The 17926-nt window shown below is 37.5% G+C and overlaps 1 protein-coding gene across 2 annotated transcripts in view; it reads left to right on the plus strand.

Moving 5' to 3' along the window:
- LOC110995955 (AT-rich interactive domain-containing protein 5B-like) overlaps positions 1–17533 on the plus strand; it is a 51346-nt gene extending 33813 nt beyond the window's left edge. The window contains exons 4-13 of one of the 2 annotated variants that reach the window (XM_022263413.2): positions 4320–4524; positions 4974–5149; positions 5706–5888; positions 6415–6568; positions 7312–7438; positions 7971–8383; positions 8674–8816; positions 9626–9707; positions 10308–10444; positions 15148–17533. In XM_022263413.2, coding sequence (XP_022119105.2) covers positions 4320–4524; positions 4974–5149; positions 5706–5888; positions 6415–6568; positions 7312–7438; positions 7971–8383; positions 8674–8816; positions 9626–9707; positions 10308–10444; positions 15148–16239 — 2712 coding nt within the window. In that variant the 3' untranslated portion in view covers positions 16240–17533. The remainder of the gene's footprint in view (positions 1–4319; positions 4525–4973; positions 5150–5705; positions 5889–6414; positions 6569–7311; positions 7439–7970; positions 8384–8673; positions 8817–9625; positions 9708–10307; positions 10445–15147) is intronic. The other variant, XM_045633600.1, reaches the window with a different exon arrangement.
- Positions 17534–17926: the final 393 nt, after the last annotated feature.

Genomic DNA, 17926 nt, shown 5'->3' on the forward strand with positions numbered 1-17926 from the left:
TCTACCTCTTTTTCTCTTTCCATCTCTTGGGTACCATTGTGTACCAGCTATATTAGTGGTTTTTTATAAAACAGAAAGCAAACGGGCTTGATGTTAAGTGATACATCCATGGAAACTTAATGCTAGAAAGCTGGCGAGTGCCTTTTAAGAATTGGTACATTACTTTTTTTTTCAGAAATACTTCAGTGGGTAGCTAAAGGTTCTAAAGTATACTCTGAATTGAGTATCTAGTATATAATATACCGTTTATTAAATTAAAAAATAACAATCAAATATATAATATATACAATTGTCTTTTTTTAAGAAAGATAGTAATCATAAAAAGTAAACATTTATAAAAATAAATTTATTAAAGTCAACGCTGGTAGCATTTCCTCGCTGTATTGCGATACTTATTAGTTGATCTATGAATGTCTTAACTCTATTATTATGTGTTTTGTTGTCATATTTTTTTTTTATTTTATCATATGGTTGTATAAGTGTAACCTATTGTGGATGCGTCCAGTGTGTTTGTTTTGTGTTTTATTTTTGACTTTCTTTTTATTATAAGGATGTTTCTGTTTGGTTTCCGAATAAATAAATAAATAAATAAATCCAGTAAAGTGCCAGCTCTGGGGTCACTGGTACTTTCTACCACGACAACTTATATCTTTAATTAGGGCCTCCAACAGTACTCCAAGGAAACAAAACCGAAGTTGGAGAAAATGGAGTTTATTATTTTCCGCCTACGTATACTACAATGTGTTTATTTAAAACAAATAACATAATACAGAAAAATATACCTTATAACTAACCTTAAAATTTAATTATTAAAAAATATTATTAAAAGGAGTCCCTTTAGGCAAGGTTCCGAAGATACTGGCAGCGTTCTTCATCATATTCCGAGCCTAGACCTGAATATAAATAAAATATAAATATATTTTTTATATATTTAATAATACATATACTACAATTAAGTATATGTATTTCATATGTTTTTTGATACATATATACTCTATTAAAAACGGCCTTGGAATGTGTGAAAACACCATGTATGTATTCGAAGGAAACGCACACTAATGCAAACTATTTGGGGTGACGCACACATAAAAGTAACTTACAATTACAAATTTAATTAATTTGTCCAATAAGTATGAAGAAAATGATCCGATGGCGGTATCTTGGAGGCGAATTTCTGCATTTTCATGGATCATAGACAAGTTTTTTTAGAGTTTTATAAATTTCAAAAGTGATATATTTATGACAAAGACTTCATGAACATTACTACAGTGAGTCTTATATGCAGTTGTGAGAAGTCATATGGAGCATAATTCAGCGATTTGGGCTCGCTTCGCTGACCAAAAGTTGAGACTTCCGGCTCAGGCTCAAAGTTTCTTGCTTGGATCCCGTAGACCTAGTCACAGAACCTAAATAAGTGTACTCACAAAGCAGACACTCTTCTGAGTAGATGGTCGGGATATCGTTCAATCGGTCTCCTACAAAACCTTTTGAATTTTTTTGTCGTCTAAAATATCGAAAATGAATGCTCTCAAGTAAATTTTTATGTTGATCTCTGTATTGACGTGATTCAAAATCAATTTTAGTCACATTTTTGGTATATGATTGTTCATATTTCACTTGAACTACTGAAACGGTTCCGTTCCGTACGGCTTCCAAATTTTAAAGTTGAAGATGCTATACACCATCAGCTCGCGAATATTGCTCTACCAATTTCCTCTAAGTGGCGAAGACTCCTTCAAGCCTTTAAAATAAAGATTATTATTATTATAATTATCTATTATCCTGGTATTTTTTTACATTGAAATTTAAATACACATTTCACAGTCCACTGGCTGGCAAGCTGTGCATTAGTCCTTCGAGCCGGAATTAATTGAGATGTAAGAAAGATGAAGTATATAAACACAATACTCATTTATCGCATCTTGTAGGTGTGATGGAGAAGAGTAAGTGTGTATCTTGGTCCAAAATCTTGGGGAATTCAATGGATAGAGTATCAGACCCAGGGTATCAGAAACCGGGACAATAGTGTATTTGTTAAATTATTTCTAATATACTGTGATTAATCTATAATACTTTCGACAAACTGTCTATATATATTTACTTACAAAATGCCGGCTTAAATTGGAAGACCTATTCTGATTCGACTTCGAGATTTTTGATGCTAGATTCGATTGTCATTAATTGTGATATAGTATATATAACAGGATAAACATAATAATGTTTAAAATGTAAAAAAATATAATCTGTATATTATCTTTGTCATGATTGGAAATTAAACGGGATTTATTATTATTATTTTAAGGTCGTTAATACAAATAATAATATAACCTTCAAAATATAAACTATTAAAACACTGTCAAAATCAGTTATAACGACATCGAATGAATTATGTCGTAAAAACCGATAGTCGTAACAGCCGATGACGTGGTTATTAAGAACCTCATACAATAAAATTCAGCCGGATATGTTGTTCTAAGCGATATCGTTATCAAATTCTCGTAAAAAAATTAGTAATATAAAGTCCACTACAATAGAAAAATTTAGTTTACCGGAATAACACCGCTGGCTGGTTATTTATTTGAAAGCAATTTTAGTCCCCCTTCATTTAGAATGGGACAGGGCCGTACTTGACGTTTCTAATGGCGATTCATTTGATTTATGTCATTGGGAGGATCAAATCTTTTATTATGAAAAAGAAGACAAAAAATCCATACAAAAAAATTAAATACATAATATACACTATATCGCTATTGTGAAACACTCTGTGAACATATAAATATATAGTCAGAGACAACATTCAATATCATTTATTCATTTAGGTATGTATACTTATGAACGTCAATAAAGAAAAACATATTAAATACTTTAATTTTACTGCCAGTTTTCGAATCAAGGACATAGAACGGACCATGATAACTGGCAATAATCTCTCTGTACTGTCCCCTCTCTCCACTCAGTAGCCAATGTCTTTGTTAACGGGGATCTGTGCAACAGATTTTGGCCCTTGGTATTGTTAAAGAAACAAACAAAGAAACCTTGATTTTAGAAGAACGCTTAGGTTGCTCACAAGGTTTTTTTTTAAAAAAAAGGGGGAAACTGGCGGTCTTATCGGAAACGATCTCTTCCAGGCCACCACTGTGAGTAAAATTAAATTTAAAGATAATACAATTAATTAAACAAACACTGAAACAAACCAAAGCAATAAAAGCAACTGTAGACAGAGTCAAATAATTTATATTAATGAAAACCGTCTTATTATGCTTTAAATCATCTTAAATGTAATTAATTTATATTTTTTTAATAGTTCAAAGTCAAACGCTCAACATGACTCATACACGGAACCCCCAGTTTAATGTGTGAGTTGCTAATAACACACAGATAATTTCAGATAATTCGTCTTAATTAAATAACTTGGTTGTTTTATTTCTTAAAATAAACGTAAATCAAATCAAATTAATTTAATAATAAAAAGTTATTAAAATTTAATTACAATTAATATTTATTTAGAAATAATTTAAAACAAAACACCAATTTAATACAGACTAAAGAATAAGACGTAGTAAGTATCGACATTACATTTGTGTTAGTATTCTAAACATATCTTTTTGGCTTTTCTTAATTATTTTTAAACTTTGATACAGCTGACATAATTTTATTTCTTTTCTTACTCTGACGTAAATCTGGTAATAATAATAAATAGTGAAACGATTATTGAAAATACTAGTCGGTTTCGAGTATTATTAACTAAAATAAAAACCTACACATAAACTAAGGAATCTTATCAATCCGTCCCTGTTCACCCCTTCCCCCCTTTCCACCCCAAGCGAATAAATCCACAGGCCCGCACTCGAGTGAGATTTGCTGTTAATTAATTATTTACGAAGATAATTTGTCTTTGAGTTTTAAGTGTCACCTCTTGGTTGCAATTATTTCAACTCTCGCCATGTTTTAAAAGCCAAGTTTCATAATTAACAAGTACCTAATAACGAAGGTAGGTTTCCGGGAAACTAGCGAACTGTGGAATCGATTCCCTGAGAGATACGACCTCAACTCTTTAAAATTATGTGTACTCTTCCCTTAAAAGCCGGCAACGCACCCACTATGAATGGGTATGCTGGGCTAAAGGGCAGTCCCCTTTATGGGTCTTACGTAGACTCGTTTTCCTGCTGTTTTATAATTTAAAAAAATAAAATTGGGAGTATTTATACCATGTGCATAGGTTATATATAATTAATTAGTAATTAACTAATAAATATTTTTAAAATTAATTTGATTACAATCTTTGGGCTAGATTTTTAAAAAGCATATATTTATTCCAGGACGAGGTCCTAGCGATAAATGAAAAGGTGGTGCTTCGTGCTGAGGACCTACTCTCCTGGGTCTGTGATGGAGGAGGCTGGAGGTGGGGCATCCGGGCCGTTTGGAAGGAGGCTTGTGCCCCCCCTGCTGAGAATAAGCTGACGTCCCCCCTACACCTTACAAAGCTAGATTTCAGCGATGTGGAGAAAGAGAAAAGTACTATGTGTAAGCTAATTATATTTTGGATAGTTTGGTCTAAGTGGAAGTTAATTAAACAGATCAGTGGGGCTGCAAGCTTCTTATTTCTGGGACTCAGATTTCTGCATCTGTTTCATGATAACTTCGCAATCAAATAGGCAAATTCTTCAGCCTCCAGTGCCTGACCCACGGGGTCGACTTTGGGTCTAAGTCAAGCCGGTTCCTCACGATATTTTCCTTCACCTTTCGAGCGAATGTATTTTTCTGTAATAATAGGCAAGAGGGCCACCAGATTTTAAGTGATACTGCCGCCCATGGACACTCTCATTGCTAGAAGGCTCGCAAGTGTGTTGCCAGCCTTGCAAGAAGTGGTACGCTCTTTTGTTAATAGGCTCAGATTACTGAGCCCTTTAAGAAAAGCTAAGAAGAGGCAAGGTGTATGGCTACTGGTATATTAATATCAAGTTAATTTTCAGCCCTGGATGCAGACAGTCCCGGTGTGGTGGTGTTCTCGTACCCTCGTTACTGCAGATACAGAGCGATTCTTGCCCGTTTAGAGGGCATCCAAGCCGACTGGTTGAGAGACTCTCTGGTTGCCGCTTTGGGAGGGTATGCGGCACCCACAAATAACACTAGGATATTGTATTGTAAGGTGAGTTATCAATATCCAAGGATCTCGAACAATTGACTTAAGGTCCTTCAAGGAAAGAGCGTACCAATTCTTAAAAGGCCGGCAACCCACTCGCGAGCCTTCTGGTATTGAGAGTATCCATGGGCGGCGGTATCACTTAGCATCAGGTGAGCCTCCTGCCCGTTTGCCCGCTATTGTGATGAGATGGAGAAATGTAGAAGGGCCACATGTATATGTCTGACGACATACCAACCAATATAGCTTAAAGAAGTTATAATCCTTAAAAGCCGACAACGCATTTGCGAGCCCTCTGGCATTGAAGGCGTCCATGGGTTATCACTTAACGTCAGATGAGCCTCCTGCCCAGGGAACGATTTTGGTTTTTGGTTTATTTTAGTACCAATGGTAAAATCCATGTTGCCATTTTATAAAAACAGAATAAACAGGTATAGTAAAGATCCCACTAAAAATCCATTTCAATTTGCCTTTGACCGGCAGCCAGCTGATAACGTTGCCCTTCGCATTTTGGCGGCACCAATTTTTTCTATCTGGATAAGACATAATCAACCTCTTCCAGGACACCTTCGAATATCCAGAACTCGAAGGTCACGAATTCGTGTGTAATCACCTAGCGCCAAAGATGAAGGGCCGGCCACGTGGGCGGCGGCGAGCGCGGGCACGCGACCGTGACCACGATCCTGACAGTGACCGTGACTCGCGGTCAAGTGACAGCGATGCTGCGTCTCCTTCGGATCCTAGGGTGAGTGTTTTGGTGATGAAGGTCATCGTGAATGATTAAATATAGTTTACTCTTAGGATAGCACCAGCTCTGGATTTACCGGTAGTACACTGAATTTTTGTTTTTTTTTTAATAAATAGAAAATTAAAAAAACCTGTGGCACTCGGAGACATCTATTGCATAGCATTTTTTAACAACTTATTCAATTATAATTATTTATTTATTTTTATTGATGCACTCAACCTAACGCGCACCGGCCTTGCTTACGCTACGTCAGAGAGATGTGAATACGCAGTATGCGTTCTGTCCCGCTCTAACGTATATTACGTCATCTTGCTAGGTTCATTTTCCTAACGGAATTTATTGATTCGATTGCCGCGCTCAAAGCCAGTGATAGAGCTTAAAATTGATTAAAAGAAAATTCAAAGAAATTTATAGTTTGATATTCAGAGAATATCGATGTTGCATCTGGATCTCTGTGGAATTCAATTTAAGAACGTAAAAGAACTGGCAAGAAACTCCGTCACTCTTTATATGCTATTTTCAGATACAACGGCGGGTGTCTCTCCGAATTGGCGCAGACAAGCCGAGTGAAGATGATGAAAGGGGAAGGGAGAAAGAGAAGGACGAAGCGTTCCTTCTAGAACTTAGGGAGTTTTATAAGGAAGACGTTAAGATTGTACACACCAAGTATAATTATAGTAAGTGTTCTTTTGTAGATTGTAATGGGACAGAACATTACTTCATAAGATACATTAAATAATACGTCAATTTTATTTATATTGTACCACCCGCTTATATATAGGCAAAATGAAGAAATAATCTATTTTGTGTGTCGCCCTGCTGAGGCTGCAAACCTCAAAATCAAAATCACTAAAATAACAAATCAATAAAACCTAAAAGTTGCTATTTATGTTGTGTCAAGTATTGGAAAGTCGAAAATAATATTAACAAACGTATAATCCAATCCCCCAATACTTTTTATCCCAACTCCTAAAGTTTTAAACCTCAAAATTTACCCCCAAGGTTTTTCCTCAAAATTCTCCTCTTAAAGTCACTTCGAGCTCTTGTATCCCAGAATTTCTGAAGTTTGTGGACTGGACAAAACCGTTTAGGGTAGCTTCTAGAAGGGGTGCGTTACAAAGGGGGGTAGCCTACGTATTCTACTGGGCCGTATCATTTTTACTGACATTTCATTTATTTATTTAATGATTAGTAATCTTACAGCTTAGGTATATACAATATATAAATATACTGCGAGCGGCTCTTGTATCCCAGAATATCTGAAGTCTGTGGACTGGACTAAACCGTTTCGGGTAGCTTCTAGAAGGCTGCGTAAGAAGGGGGGGGGGAGTAGCCTACGTATTCTACTGGGCCGTATCATTTTTCGTTCCGTATAATTCTGATATTTCCTATGTGTTGAAATTCATAATTTTTTTTACAGTCTCCCTACGAAAACTGTATTCGCGCGTGAAGTCTTACGGCGGCTATGAGACAGTATGTCGGGGGAGGATTTGGTGTTTGATATATGAAGGAAAACAAGCGCCGAGGGCAAAGAAATTATATGAAAGGTAAAGCAAAAGAACGTACCGATTTTTAAAAGGCCGGCAACGCACTTGCGTGCCTTCTGGCATTAAGTTTTCACGGTATCACAATCAGTTGAGTTTCGTACTTTTCTTTCCCTGATTTAATTTTATAGGTGTACCAATTCTTAAAAGGCCGGCAACGCACTCGTGAGCCTTTCTGCATTGAGAGTCCATGGGTATTACTTAACATCAGATGAGCCTGCCCGTTTGCCCTGTGTTCCATAAAAAAAAGGTATAAGTATTTTATAAGAGTAGAAATTATTTCTGGACATCTACGGAACTGCAATGGAGCATGGAGTGTGGGTCTGATTCTCTCTTCCTTATCAAATCCTGGGTTGCTGGTTATGGGCCTCCGCAAGTATTATTAGTCAGCGAAATCTATCTATCTATGCTTCGAGGTCCTTCACAATTCCAACCTGCCCATGCAACCTTGGTCTACCGTCTCTTCTCTTTCCTGTTCTGAGTTCTGTAAAGACCTATTCAAACATATAGTATATATATGATTAATAAATTTCAGATACCTCTTGCCTATGGAAAATCACCAACGCCGCCAAAATTCCCGGTTCCTCCCGAAAATCAATGGCAAAATAGATGATAAAACCATAGCCACAATAGACGTCACAGAGTCGCCTCTACGTGACATAGACAAACCCATAGACAAAGCAGACAAACGACTGCGCACGCCGTCGCCCAAAGACAAAATTATTCTAGACAATGAAACCGGAGAAATATTAAAAGACGAAATTAATGTGACTTCAAAACCGGCTGAAGAGCTGAACAGGGAGTTTCTAGAAGCTATATCCAAGCAGAAGGAGACGGAGGAGAGAGAAGAGAAGGAGACAGTGAAGATTTCAGTGAAGCCCGTAGAGAAATTGATTGAGAAAGATGATAAGGGTTTCCTGAATGAATTGACTCAGAAGTTGCATTTGGGTGAGTGTTATTCTTATAAAACTAAGAACGGTAATTTCCTAACATTAAAACAAATTTAACCAATTTGACTTAGGGTCCTTCAAGAAAAGAGCTTACCAATTCTTAAAAGGCCGGCAACGCACTCGCGAGCCCTCAGGCATTGAGTGTCCATGGGCGGCGGTATCATTTAACATCAGGTGAGCCTCCTGCCCGTTTGCCCCCTGTTCTATAAAAAAAAAGAACGCTTGCGACTAGTAGGGCTTTAGCAAATAAAAAATTGTCAGAATATTTAAATGTAATATTATTTTCAGGCAACACTGACACTACAATATTAAAAGAGCTGTCGGACGCGCAGAGCAGTGTTGCCAGCAATGCGCTAACTAGCCTATCGTCACTGAGCGAGAAGTATGCTGTGAACGGTCACAGTTCTGTGCCCGCGCTGGGAATTGATCAGGTACTAAAGTTTGAAGTGAAACTTCTTTAGAGGGTAAAATTTTTACGGAACGTCACGAAGATGTGCAGCGTTTTTGTTGAAGGGAGAGAGCGAGTGAGACTGATTCAGAGAGAGTGAGAAAAAATTACTATTGGTTGATGTATTCATTTAGTAGTTAGATATTAGATTTTTAGATGGCAAATCTGTCGCATGACGTCTTGTGCGGTAAACGCAGATTTTTTATTTATTTATATTATCATTAGCACGTATACAGTGTGAATATAGATATATGATTACATGGAGTGATCATATACTGGTACATGATCAAAGATTGGGGCTTTTGCCTTATTAATTTAGAAAGAAGTTTCACTTTTGACGCATTATCTAGTTAAATATCACAAAAATACTAAAACGTTGACTATAGCTAACTTCAGGGTGTCGCTTTTGTGTGTCGGTGTGCGCGTGCATTGTAAGAATTTATTGCCATCATTTTCCCAATACGCCAAAAGAAGTACAACTTCAAAAAGAAGTCCCAAGCCTTCCTCCCTTTTATTATGTGATATAATAGAAGTATTAACATAATGTCCTAATAATAGGAAAGTTAAGTTAATTAGAATTGGTGTCAAACTAATGATCTTGAATCTACAAGCGAGAATCTAGATACTCGCCCACGCTATAAAAGCACCTTGCCTTAAAAACCTAATCGTCGTCTTGGACAGAAAAACTGTTTTGTGTTCCCACCACACCAATAAAAAAATAATATTAGAATTTTATATAGAATATATATAATAGAAATAAAGAATTATTATAAATTTATGTGTAAATTTCAGCAAAAATCTCGTCCGGTGGGGCGAAGCTCCCTACGCGCAGTTCGAGTTAAGCCGACGAGACCACAACTGCCGTCGAGTACACGTAAGTTTGCATCACGCTAACCAAACATTAAGCTGTCAAACCATTTGACGTTTGACATATTTGACAGTCCTCTGTAGATTATGAAATGTTGATTCCTCACAATGATATTCATCGATATTGTGACCGATACAGCGATTGTGTTCTTTATTCCTACATAACTCACATTGTATTCGCGGATGCTTGGCGGACCTATGATTGCGAGCTACTCGATCGAGTTGCATATGTTTAGCGCTGCGCGTTCTTAAGTTTTAATATCATCAGTATAGGTATATAATTAATTTCCACGCATAAGCAGAAAATAGAAATCAAACTTACAGAGAAAGATATATATTATATAGATTTGTAGATTTATACCTATTTTTGATTTTATTTATCTGCTTTATATGTCTAGAATGAAAAAAGGTGGATTTCTTTTTCGCCCTAATTTTATAATTATTTTTACGCAAAGATTACAGCAAGAGTTGACAAGTGACAACTGACAGCTGACAACACAGTTGGCGCTTTAAAAAACATTTGTGATTTATATATTTATATATTTATTTTGTTAAAAAAATTGTTGATAAAATTTTGTCTATTATTTAAAATAATTTTAATTTTCAGCCCCTCAATCATCAGTGACGGAAGCTTCACCGCCCCCACCAGCGCCCTTGACCAACTTCGGGATCCATCACCCCCCTGCCCCTCCCAAACAAGTGCCCCTCAAAACTACTTCGCATAGTGATGACGAAATCGTTGAGGTATATCTACAAGCAAGTTTATCACGTATTTAATCCGTTTTAACTGATTTTCCGCATCATCCCAAATACATCAGGCATCTTAGATGATGTCACAAGGGTTTTTAAGGAACTACAATTATTATTATTAATTTAATTAATTAATGAATCAATTATTAAAATCTATATCAGCAGTACTTTAAAACTTTCTCCCACGAATCGACAAGGTATATAGAAATAATTAAATTAAATTAAAATTAGAATTTTTTTTTTTTTTTTTTTTTTCTATATACATGTGTCTTCACTGAGACATCATGGAACATTACGATCTAGCCTAACTTAAGACTAATAAGTAATTTAAGTCTAACCTAATTTACTAAAAAGGATTATTATATAAGTGAGTGTCCAATAACACTACTTACAGTCTCTATTAAAGGGAAGAAGACACTCTGTTCTTGTGTTCTATGTTGCAGACACTCTTTAGCACTTGATATTTACGTACATTATCACTAAATCACTAGTTCAAATGGTTTTGTCCTTTTCAGTCTTCTCACTAAGCCCGTGGTGTCAAGGAGTTGGATAGCCTCGACATTCACGTGATGGTAGAGCCTATGTTCGTGTGCTCCAGCAGTCTTTTTTATTACTGTAGCGACGTCCTCAACATTAAGGTCCCGGTGGAGGTCGTAATTGCGAATGTACCAGGGAGCATTGACTATTCCCCTGAGCACTTTGTTTTGGAAACGTTGGATCACTTGGATGTTACTATTACTGGTGCAGCCCCACAGCTGGCAACCATAAGTCCATACAGGTGTCAGGACTTGTTTGTATATCAATAATTTATTTTGTACTGATAAGGTGGAATGCCTTCCGAGCAACCAGTACAATTTAGTGTAACGGAGATCCAACTCTTCGCGCTTCTTTTTAACATGGACCTTCCATCGTAGTTTAGTGTCCAGCGTCATACCTAGGTACTTAGCTGAATTTTCGAACGGAACTTTGTCGTTATCAATGTATACTGGCAGGTAATTTGATGTCTTGTTGGAAAAGTTAATGTGAACTGATTTCGACTGATTTAGTCTTATCCGCCACTTCTTGGTCCACAAGCCAACAATATTTATAGCTCTTTGTAGTTTTGCTACCGCTTCCTTTTCAGTAGCTGCCGTAGACATGATAGCAGTATCATCGGCAAAGGTCGCGATTATGTTATCTTCTAGTTCAGGGATATCGCACGTGTATAAGAGGTACAGGACCGGACCTAATACACTCCCTTGCGGCACCCCAGCTTTTATTTGTTTCAGTTCTGAATAATCATCTTCTTGTCGTACCCTAAACGTTCTTTGTGTTAAATATGACTCGAGGATATTTGAAAATTGACGAGGCAGTAGTTTCTTCAATTTGTAAACAAGTCCTCGGTGCCACACTTTGTCAAAAGCCTGAGCTACATCTAGAAAGACCGTGGAGCAGACTTTTTGTTCTTCTAGTGCTATTTCAATATTATTTGTAATTCTATGGACCTGCTCTATGGTAGAATGTTTATCTCTGAAACCGAATTGGTAATCCGGTATGAGCTGCTTTTTGGCAATAATGGGGTTAAGACGTTTGAGAAAGAGTTTCTCAAATAGTTTTGCTATAACAGGTAACAGTGAGATTGGCCGGTAAGATGTTACTTCGTGTGGTGGTTTTCCTGGCTTGGGAATCATTATAACTTCCGCAACTTTCCACATACTGGGAACATATTGAAGTCGAAATGTGGCATTAATTAAGGTTGTCATTTTAACTACGGCTTTACGGGGGAGATGCTGTAGTACCTCACCCGTAATTAAATCAAAACCTGGCGCCTTTTTCTTAGTTAAACATTTAATTTCTCTTATAACTTCTTTCGGTGTGACTAGACGGATGTTTAACTCTTCTAACGATGTTTCTTCGAAGTCAAGTGAATCTTCTTCATCGATTTGAAATATATTTTCTAGGTGATCAGCAAACCTCCTAACTTTTTGTATGTTACTTGCAGCCCAATTCCCATTAGACTCTCGTAAGGGAGGAATATGTGTTGTAGGTTTTTTGATATTTCTTATCGCTTTCCAGATGGAGTAGTTGGTGGAACCATCAGATGTTAATTGGCTTAGGTATTTATTTATTGAGGTATCTTTATATATTTTTATCTCTCTCCTTAGTTGTTTAGTAAGATTATTCAGATGTTTTTTGTCTTCAGGACATCTTGTGGAATGCCACCTTTTTCTTTGAGCTCGTTTTGTCTGTATGAGATTTATAATCTCTTTTGGAAAGTAGTTGTTTTGTACCTTTTTCTTAAATTTAGGAGTATTGCTCCAAGCAGCTTGTTGGATGTTCTTTGTAAAGTTATTTACTTCAAATTCTAATTGTTCCTCAGTCTTTAAAGGTACTCTTAGGTCTATCATATTCTCAAGATAAATTTTGAAGCTGTCCCAGTCCGTATGCGGGTTTACGAGAGATGGATTCAGTTTTCGCTTTATAGGGTCTTCGCCAATTGTGAGTAAGATTGGTGAGTGATCTGAGTTCATATCATTGGCTTCCTCTATTTGGAGAACATTTGGTGATACTTCTCTAAATATGAAGAAATCTATAAGATCTGGTATTTTATTCTTGTCTGTTGGCCAGTAGGTAGGCTTTCCTGTCGAAATAGTATCACATCTCAAATCTTTCATAGCATTGAACAGTTCTTTTCCTTTAGTCGATATTAATCTTGATCCCCAGTAGGTATGTTTTGCATTGAAATCGCCTCCCAACACAAATCTATTTCCAAGACTTTCTAGTAGGCTTTTGTACTGATCATACTTAACTGCATGTCTAGGTGGGCAGTAGATAGATGAAATTGTTAATGGGCACTGTTTCATTGCTACGCTTACAGCCACAGCTTGAATATGCTCTTTTTCATATTTAAATGTCTCATGGTGTTTTAAACTGTCCTTTATTATAACTGTACTTCCCCCACTGGATTTATTACTGGGATGAAGGGCATGGTAGGCTTGATATCCTTTAAGTTGAATGTATGACTCCCTGGTAAAATGTGTTTCCGATACCAAGCAGATGTCAATGTTTTCATGTTTAAGAATAATATGAAGTTCTCTTTGGTGTTTTAATAACCCATTAGCATTCCATGCCATTATTTTTAAAGACATCATTGCTTCAGACGTTTAGAAGCTGCTATTATGGTGCCGCTTTCTAGTTTTTTAAGTCTTTCATCAAAAGATGTCAATAATGAAAGTATGGTGTTGATCTTTTCATCTATGCCTGTGTTAGCTTTCTCGTTTTGTTGTGTTGAGGATTTAGCCTTTGGTCCTTTAGTGACCTGAGCAAAAGAAACAGTCTTGGAAACTAGTTTTTCTGGTTTTACAGATTTGACCGGTTCTGTATTTGATTTTGATTTTAAGACGTTTCTCATTTTTTGCAGTTCTTTTGCAACTACACAGCCTCTATAGTTAGCTGGATGTGACTCACCACAGTGAACGCACTTCGGTTTCGCGTCTCGAGGCTTGTTACAGTCTACTGTGAGGTGCTTTGCAGTACATTTTACACACCTCGGCTCCTTGGAGCAGTATTTCTGTGTGTGCCCATAAGCCTGACACCTCTTGCATTGAGGAATCAATTTTGGTGATTTCAGTGGCTGTACATCAATTTTGCAGCCAAGTATCGATTTGATTTGATAAATGTTCTTTATGTTTTCCTCATGATGGAAAGAGAGAATGAACATGTTCAGCGGTTCCTTGTTTTTCCAGCTATATTTAACGGCTGCGTCTAAAATTTTAAATCCTTGGAGGATGAGGTCTTCAACTATCCTATCAGGCTTGCAAGAAGCATGCAGATTTTTTGCCATAACTCTTATTGGTCTGTTCTGCTTGTTTTCGTAAGAGAACCACGAGGCTTCTTCTTCTTTTAGATGTTTTGTGATACATCTATAGGTAGCTTCGCTATTGGTATTGATCTTCACCGATCCATTTCTGAGCATTTTTACTGTAAAGGAGTCTTTATTTAATTCTTTTTTCATTAAAGTGTCGTAAAATGATTGGTATTCAATCACATTTTCGACGATAATCGGGGGTGGAAGGGGTTCCTTTTTGGACTTTTGTTTGGCTACTTCACTACAAGTAACTTCTTTCATGGGGGAAGGGGAGGTGTTTAGTTTCCTTTTCTTTCTGCTTTTTTGTCGCACCCATTCCGTTTCTTTAGCCAGTTCTTCTTCGTCCGTCTCATACTGGATAGGTTCAGCGGCTGCCGCATCCCTTTGTGTTAAGGGTTGATTTTGCTCGAGCTGAGCTATCCGTTCCTTTAGTTCATGGACAATAGTTTCCAGGTCTGAGCATCGGGCTCTTTCCTTTTTTAATTCAGCTATTAATAAGTGGGTTTTAATTTCACTGACAATTGGAGATGCCATGATAAATTTAAAATAATTAAAATTATAAAATCAAAAACCTTGCCTTAATTCATTACACAGTAACAATTAGGTCAACGATTCATCGTAGCGCGACCGCAGCGCTGCGTCAGCGCGTTGCACTTTTTCGATTACAATAATAAATACGCGTCGTTTCTAACCGAAATGGAAACTACGACTGAAAAAAAATTAGAATGAATATATGTATATGTACACACACATATACATCATCATAAAATATCTCTAGGGCTAAAGTAATGTCGACTATTGCCTTAAAAAAAGTAAAAATGATTTAATAAATTTTGTAATATTTTCACAGGTCCCATACATACCAAAAACACCAGAAATAATAGACCTAGATGAATATCCCGAAAGTCCGCAAGGTGTTAAAAAGAGAAAACTAGATATTCTCAAAGAGAGGGGCCTAGAAGTGACGGCGATACCCCCTGCACCCATTTGGCCTCAAGTGCTAGCGACCCCCATAGCGCCCCTCATAAATCCTACCCCCGTTATACTAAATCCTGCGGTTCAACACCAAATCATGACGCAAGCGCAGCTGTTTCAAATGTACAATATTATACCTCCAAATTACAACAATGGCGCTGTACCACCCAGAGTCATCCAAGCGACTAGTGCGTTCGGGACGTCGGGCCCCGAAAAAACAGTCTACGGTAACCCGAAGGACCCGTTCATGCCGCCCCCGCACGTCCTACAAGGCACCCCCATCAAACCCCAAAGAAGTATACAAGTCACCGGACCGACCCCCCAAGATATTCTGGATCTTACGTGCAAATCTCTGTCTCCCCCACCGCAGAAACCAGCCGTGGAAATTGTCAGACTACCCCCACAATCGCCCTCAAAAACACCGACTCCGCAGAACTTATCCAAAAACTACACACTGGTGGATGGAAAAGCAGTTGTCGGCTCCAATTTGGAGATAACGCTAGTTAACCCCAAAACGCCAACGCCGCCAAAACGACCCCCACAAAAGCGGTCCTCGAACGGCAAATTCATCTCGACAAAGACGCCCACGCCCCCCAAAGACTACACAAAACCATTCCCGCCCCCGTCCCCGTCGGGCGTCAAAAAACCCCCAATAGTAGTTCCGAATTATCAAATTTCCCGCGACGACGTCTCACCAACGAGTTCTACGGGGTCCAAGGAGTCCCAAAACAGTGTTCAGAACAATTTAGCTAACGTATTTAAGGGGCAGAATTTGACCCAAATGATGGATATGCAGAAGAATGTGCCCCTTACCCCTTTTATGGACCCGATGTATATGAACGCGTTTTATAGCAGTCTGGGCCAAATGGACCAACGTCAATTGGCTCTGTATAGAGACTTTATGGCGAATCAGTTTAGGGGATATTCGGGTTTATTGAATATAGGAACGCCGACAACGAAAAATTAGTGTAAATCTAGTCGTTAAGCGGATTTGCGTTATGAAAATGGCAGCTATCTGAAGTTTTATAAATAGGTCTGACAAAGTTTAAACAGACACAAATGCAAAGTATTGTTTTAGTATTACTTAAGCACGAATTCAAGCGTACTCCTCCCTTAAAGGCCGGCAACGCAACTACTAAAAATGTGTGTCTATGGGCTGCGACGACTGCCCTTTTTGGGCGACACGCAATCTAGTTTGTCCCCTATTTTATTTAAAAAAACACTAGGGGAAAGGGGGGGGGAGGAATCTTTGACTTTCCTATTTATTGATTACGACAACAGTTATTACACATTGTCAATGCTTAAAAACGAAAAGCATTTACGAGGATTCCAACAAAAAATTAATACGTACCCGTACTAATATTTTTAAAGGCTTCGCTTACTTTTACCGACAAGAGGGGGGATATATAATAACTAGAGGGGAGTAATAGTTGAACTGCCTCTAATAAATCTTATCATAACTAGCGCTGGCATATTTCTTATACTGAAACACATTTAATAAGTACTTGAGATTCTAGTTTATACGACTCTTGCGAGCCTCCCGCGTTTCCCCCAGTTTATATAAAAAAAACTCTCAGACACTGTCTTTAATAGCCTTTTTATTCTTAACAAGAAAATTGTAAAGAAATTCTGAATCCATTCCTGTTGATCGCGTTATACACACGCGTTGTGTTTTGTTTTTTTTTATATAACAGGAGGCATACGGGCAGAAGGCTTATAAAAGTGATACCGCCCAAGAGCGATCAGATCACCAGAGGCTCGCAAGTACGTTGCCGGCCCTTTTGCGGAGTATAGAGAATTTTAAATATTTGTGTAAAAATTTTAAAAAATTGATTCGTTTGTCAGACCAAAGATTAAAGAATGACGTCATAACGCAAATTATTATTGTGATAATTGTCATGTGTGTTCCGATCTCTTTATTTCCAATGCGATGTTATACGCTCTAGTATTCCAATTGTAAATAAATTGTGTAAATAATGGTTTGTTTTCCTGAAAACGGGATTTCTCGTGAAATGCCGATTGCAGCTTTGTTTTAAACGGCATTCGTTTTGGGACGATTTAGTTGAATTTCCAGCCAGTTCCTATTTTCAACTTACGAATCGTTTTGTTGGATGTAAGAACGAATGGTTTAGTTAGGTTAGAATAATATTGTTCCTAGGGTAATTTTTTAATTCGCAATGGTATTGCGCTGACAGCTGTCAGTGCACCGTCGATGACATGCGTCAGTCACTCGCTGTACAAAAATAAAGTTATTAAAATTTGTAGGTTTTTTATTTCGCATTTTCTTTGCAATACTGATACTTGCAAAATTTCATCCCAGTGAGTATATATTTTTTTTATAGAACAGGAGGCAAATGGGCAGGAGGCTCACCTGATATTAGTTATATAATAATATAAGTAATACCGCCGCCCATGGACACTCGATGCCAGAGGGCTCAAAGTTGCCGGCCTTTTAAGAATTGGTACGCTCTTTTCTTGAAGGACCCTAAGTCGAATTGGTTCGGAAATACTTCAGTGGGCAGCTGGTTCCACAAAGTGGTGGTGCGCGGCAAAAACTGCCTTGAAAAGCGCAGTTGTGGAACGGCGGACGTTGATATTATCATAAATACCAAGATTTTGTTTTCTTTTTAACTTTATTCCGCAAATACGGTTTG

This window comes from Pieris rapae, chromosome 24, assembly GCF_905147795.1.
Source record: "Pieris rapae chromosome 24, ilPieRapa1.1, whole genome shotgun sequence".
NCBI classification, from domain to species: Eukaryota; Metazoa; Arthropoda; class Insecta; order Lepidoptera; family Pieridae; genus Pieris; species Pieris rapae.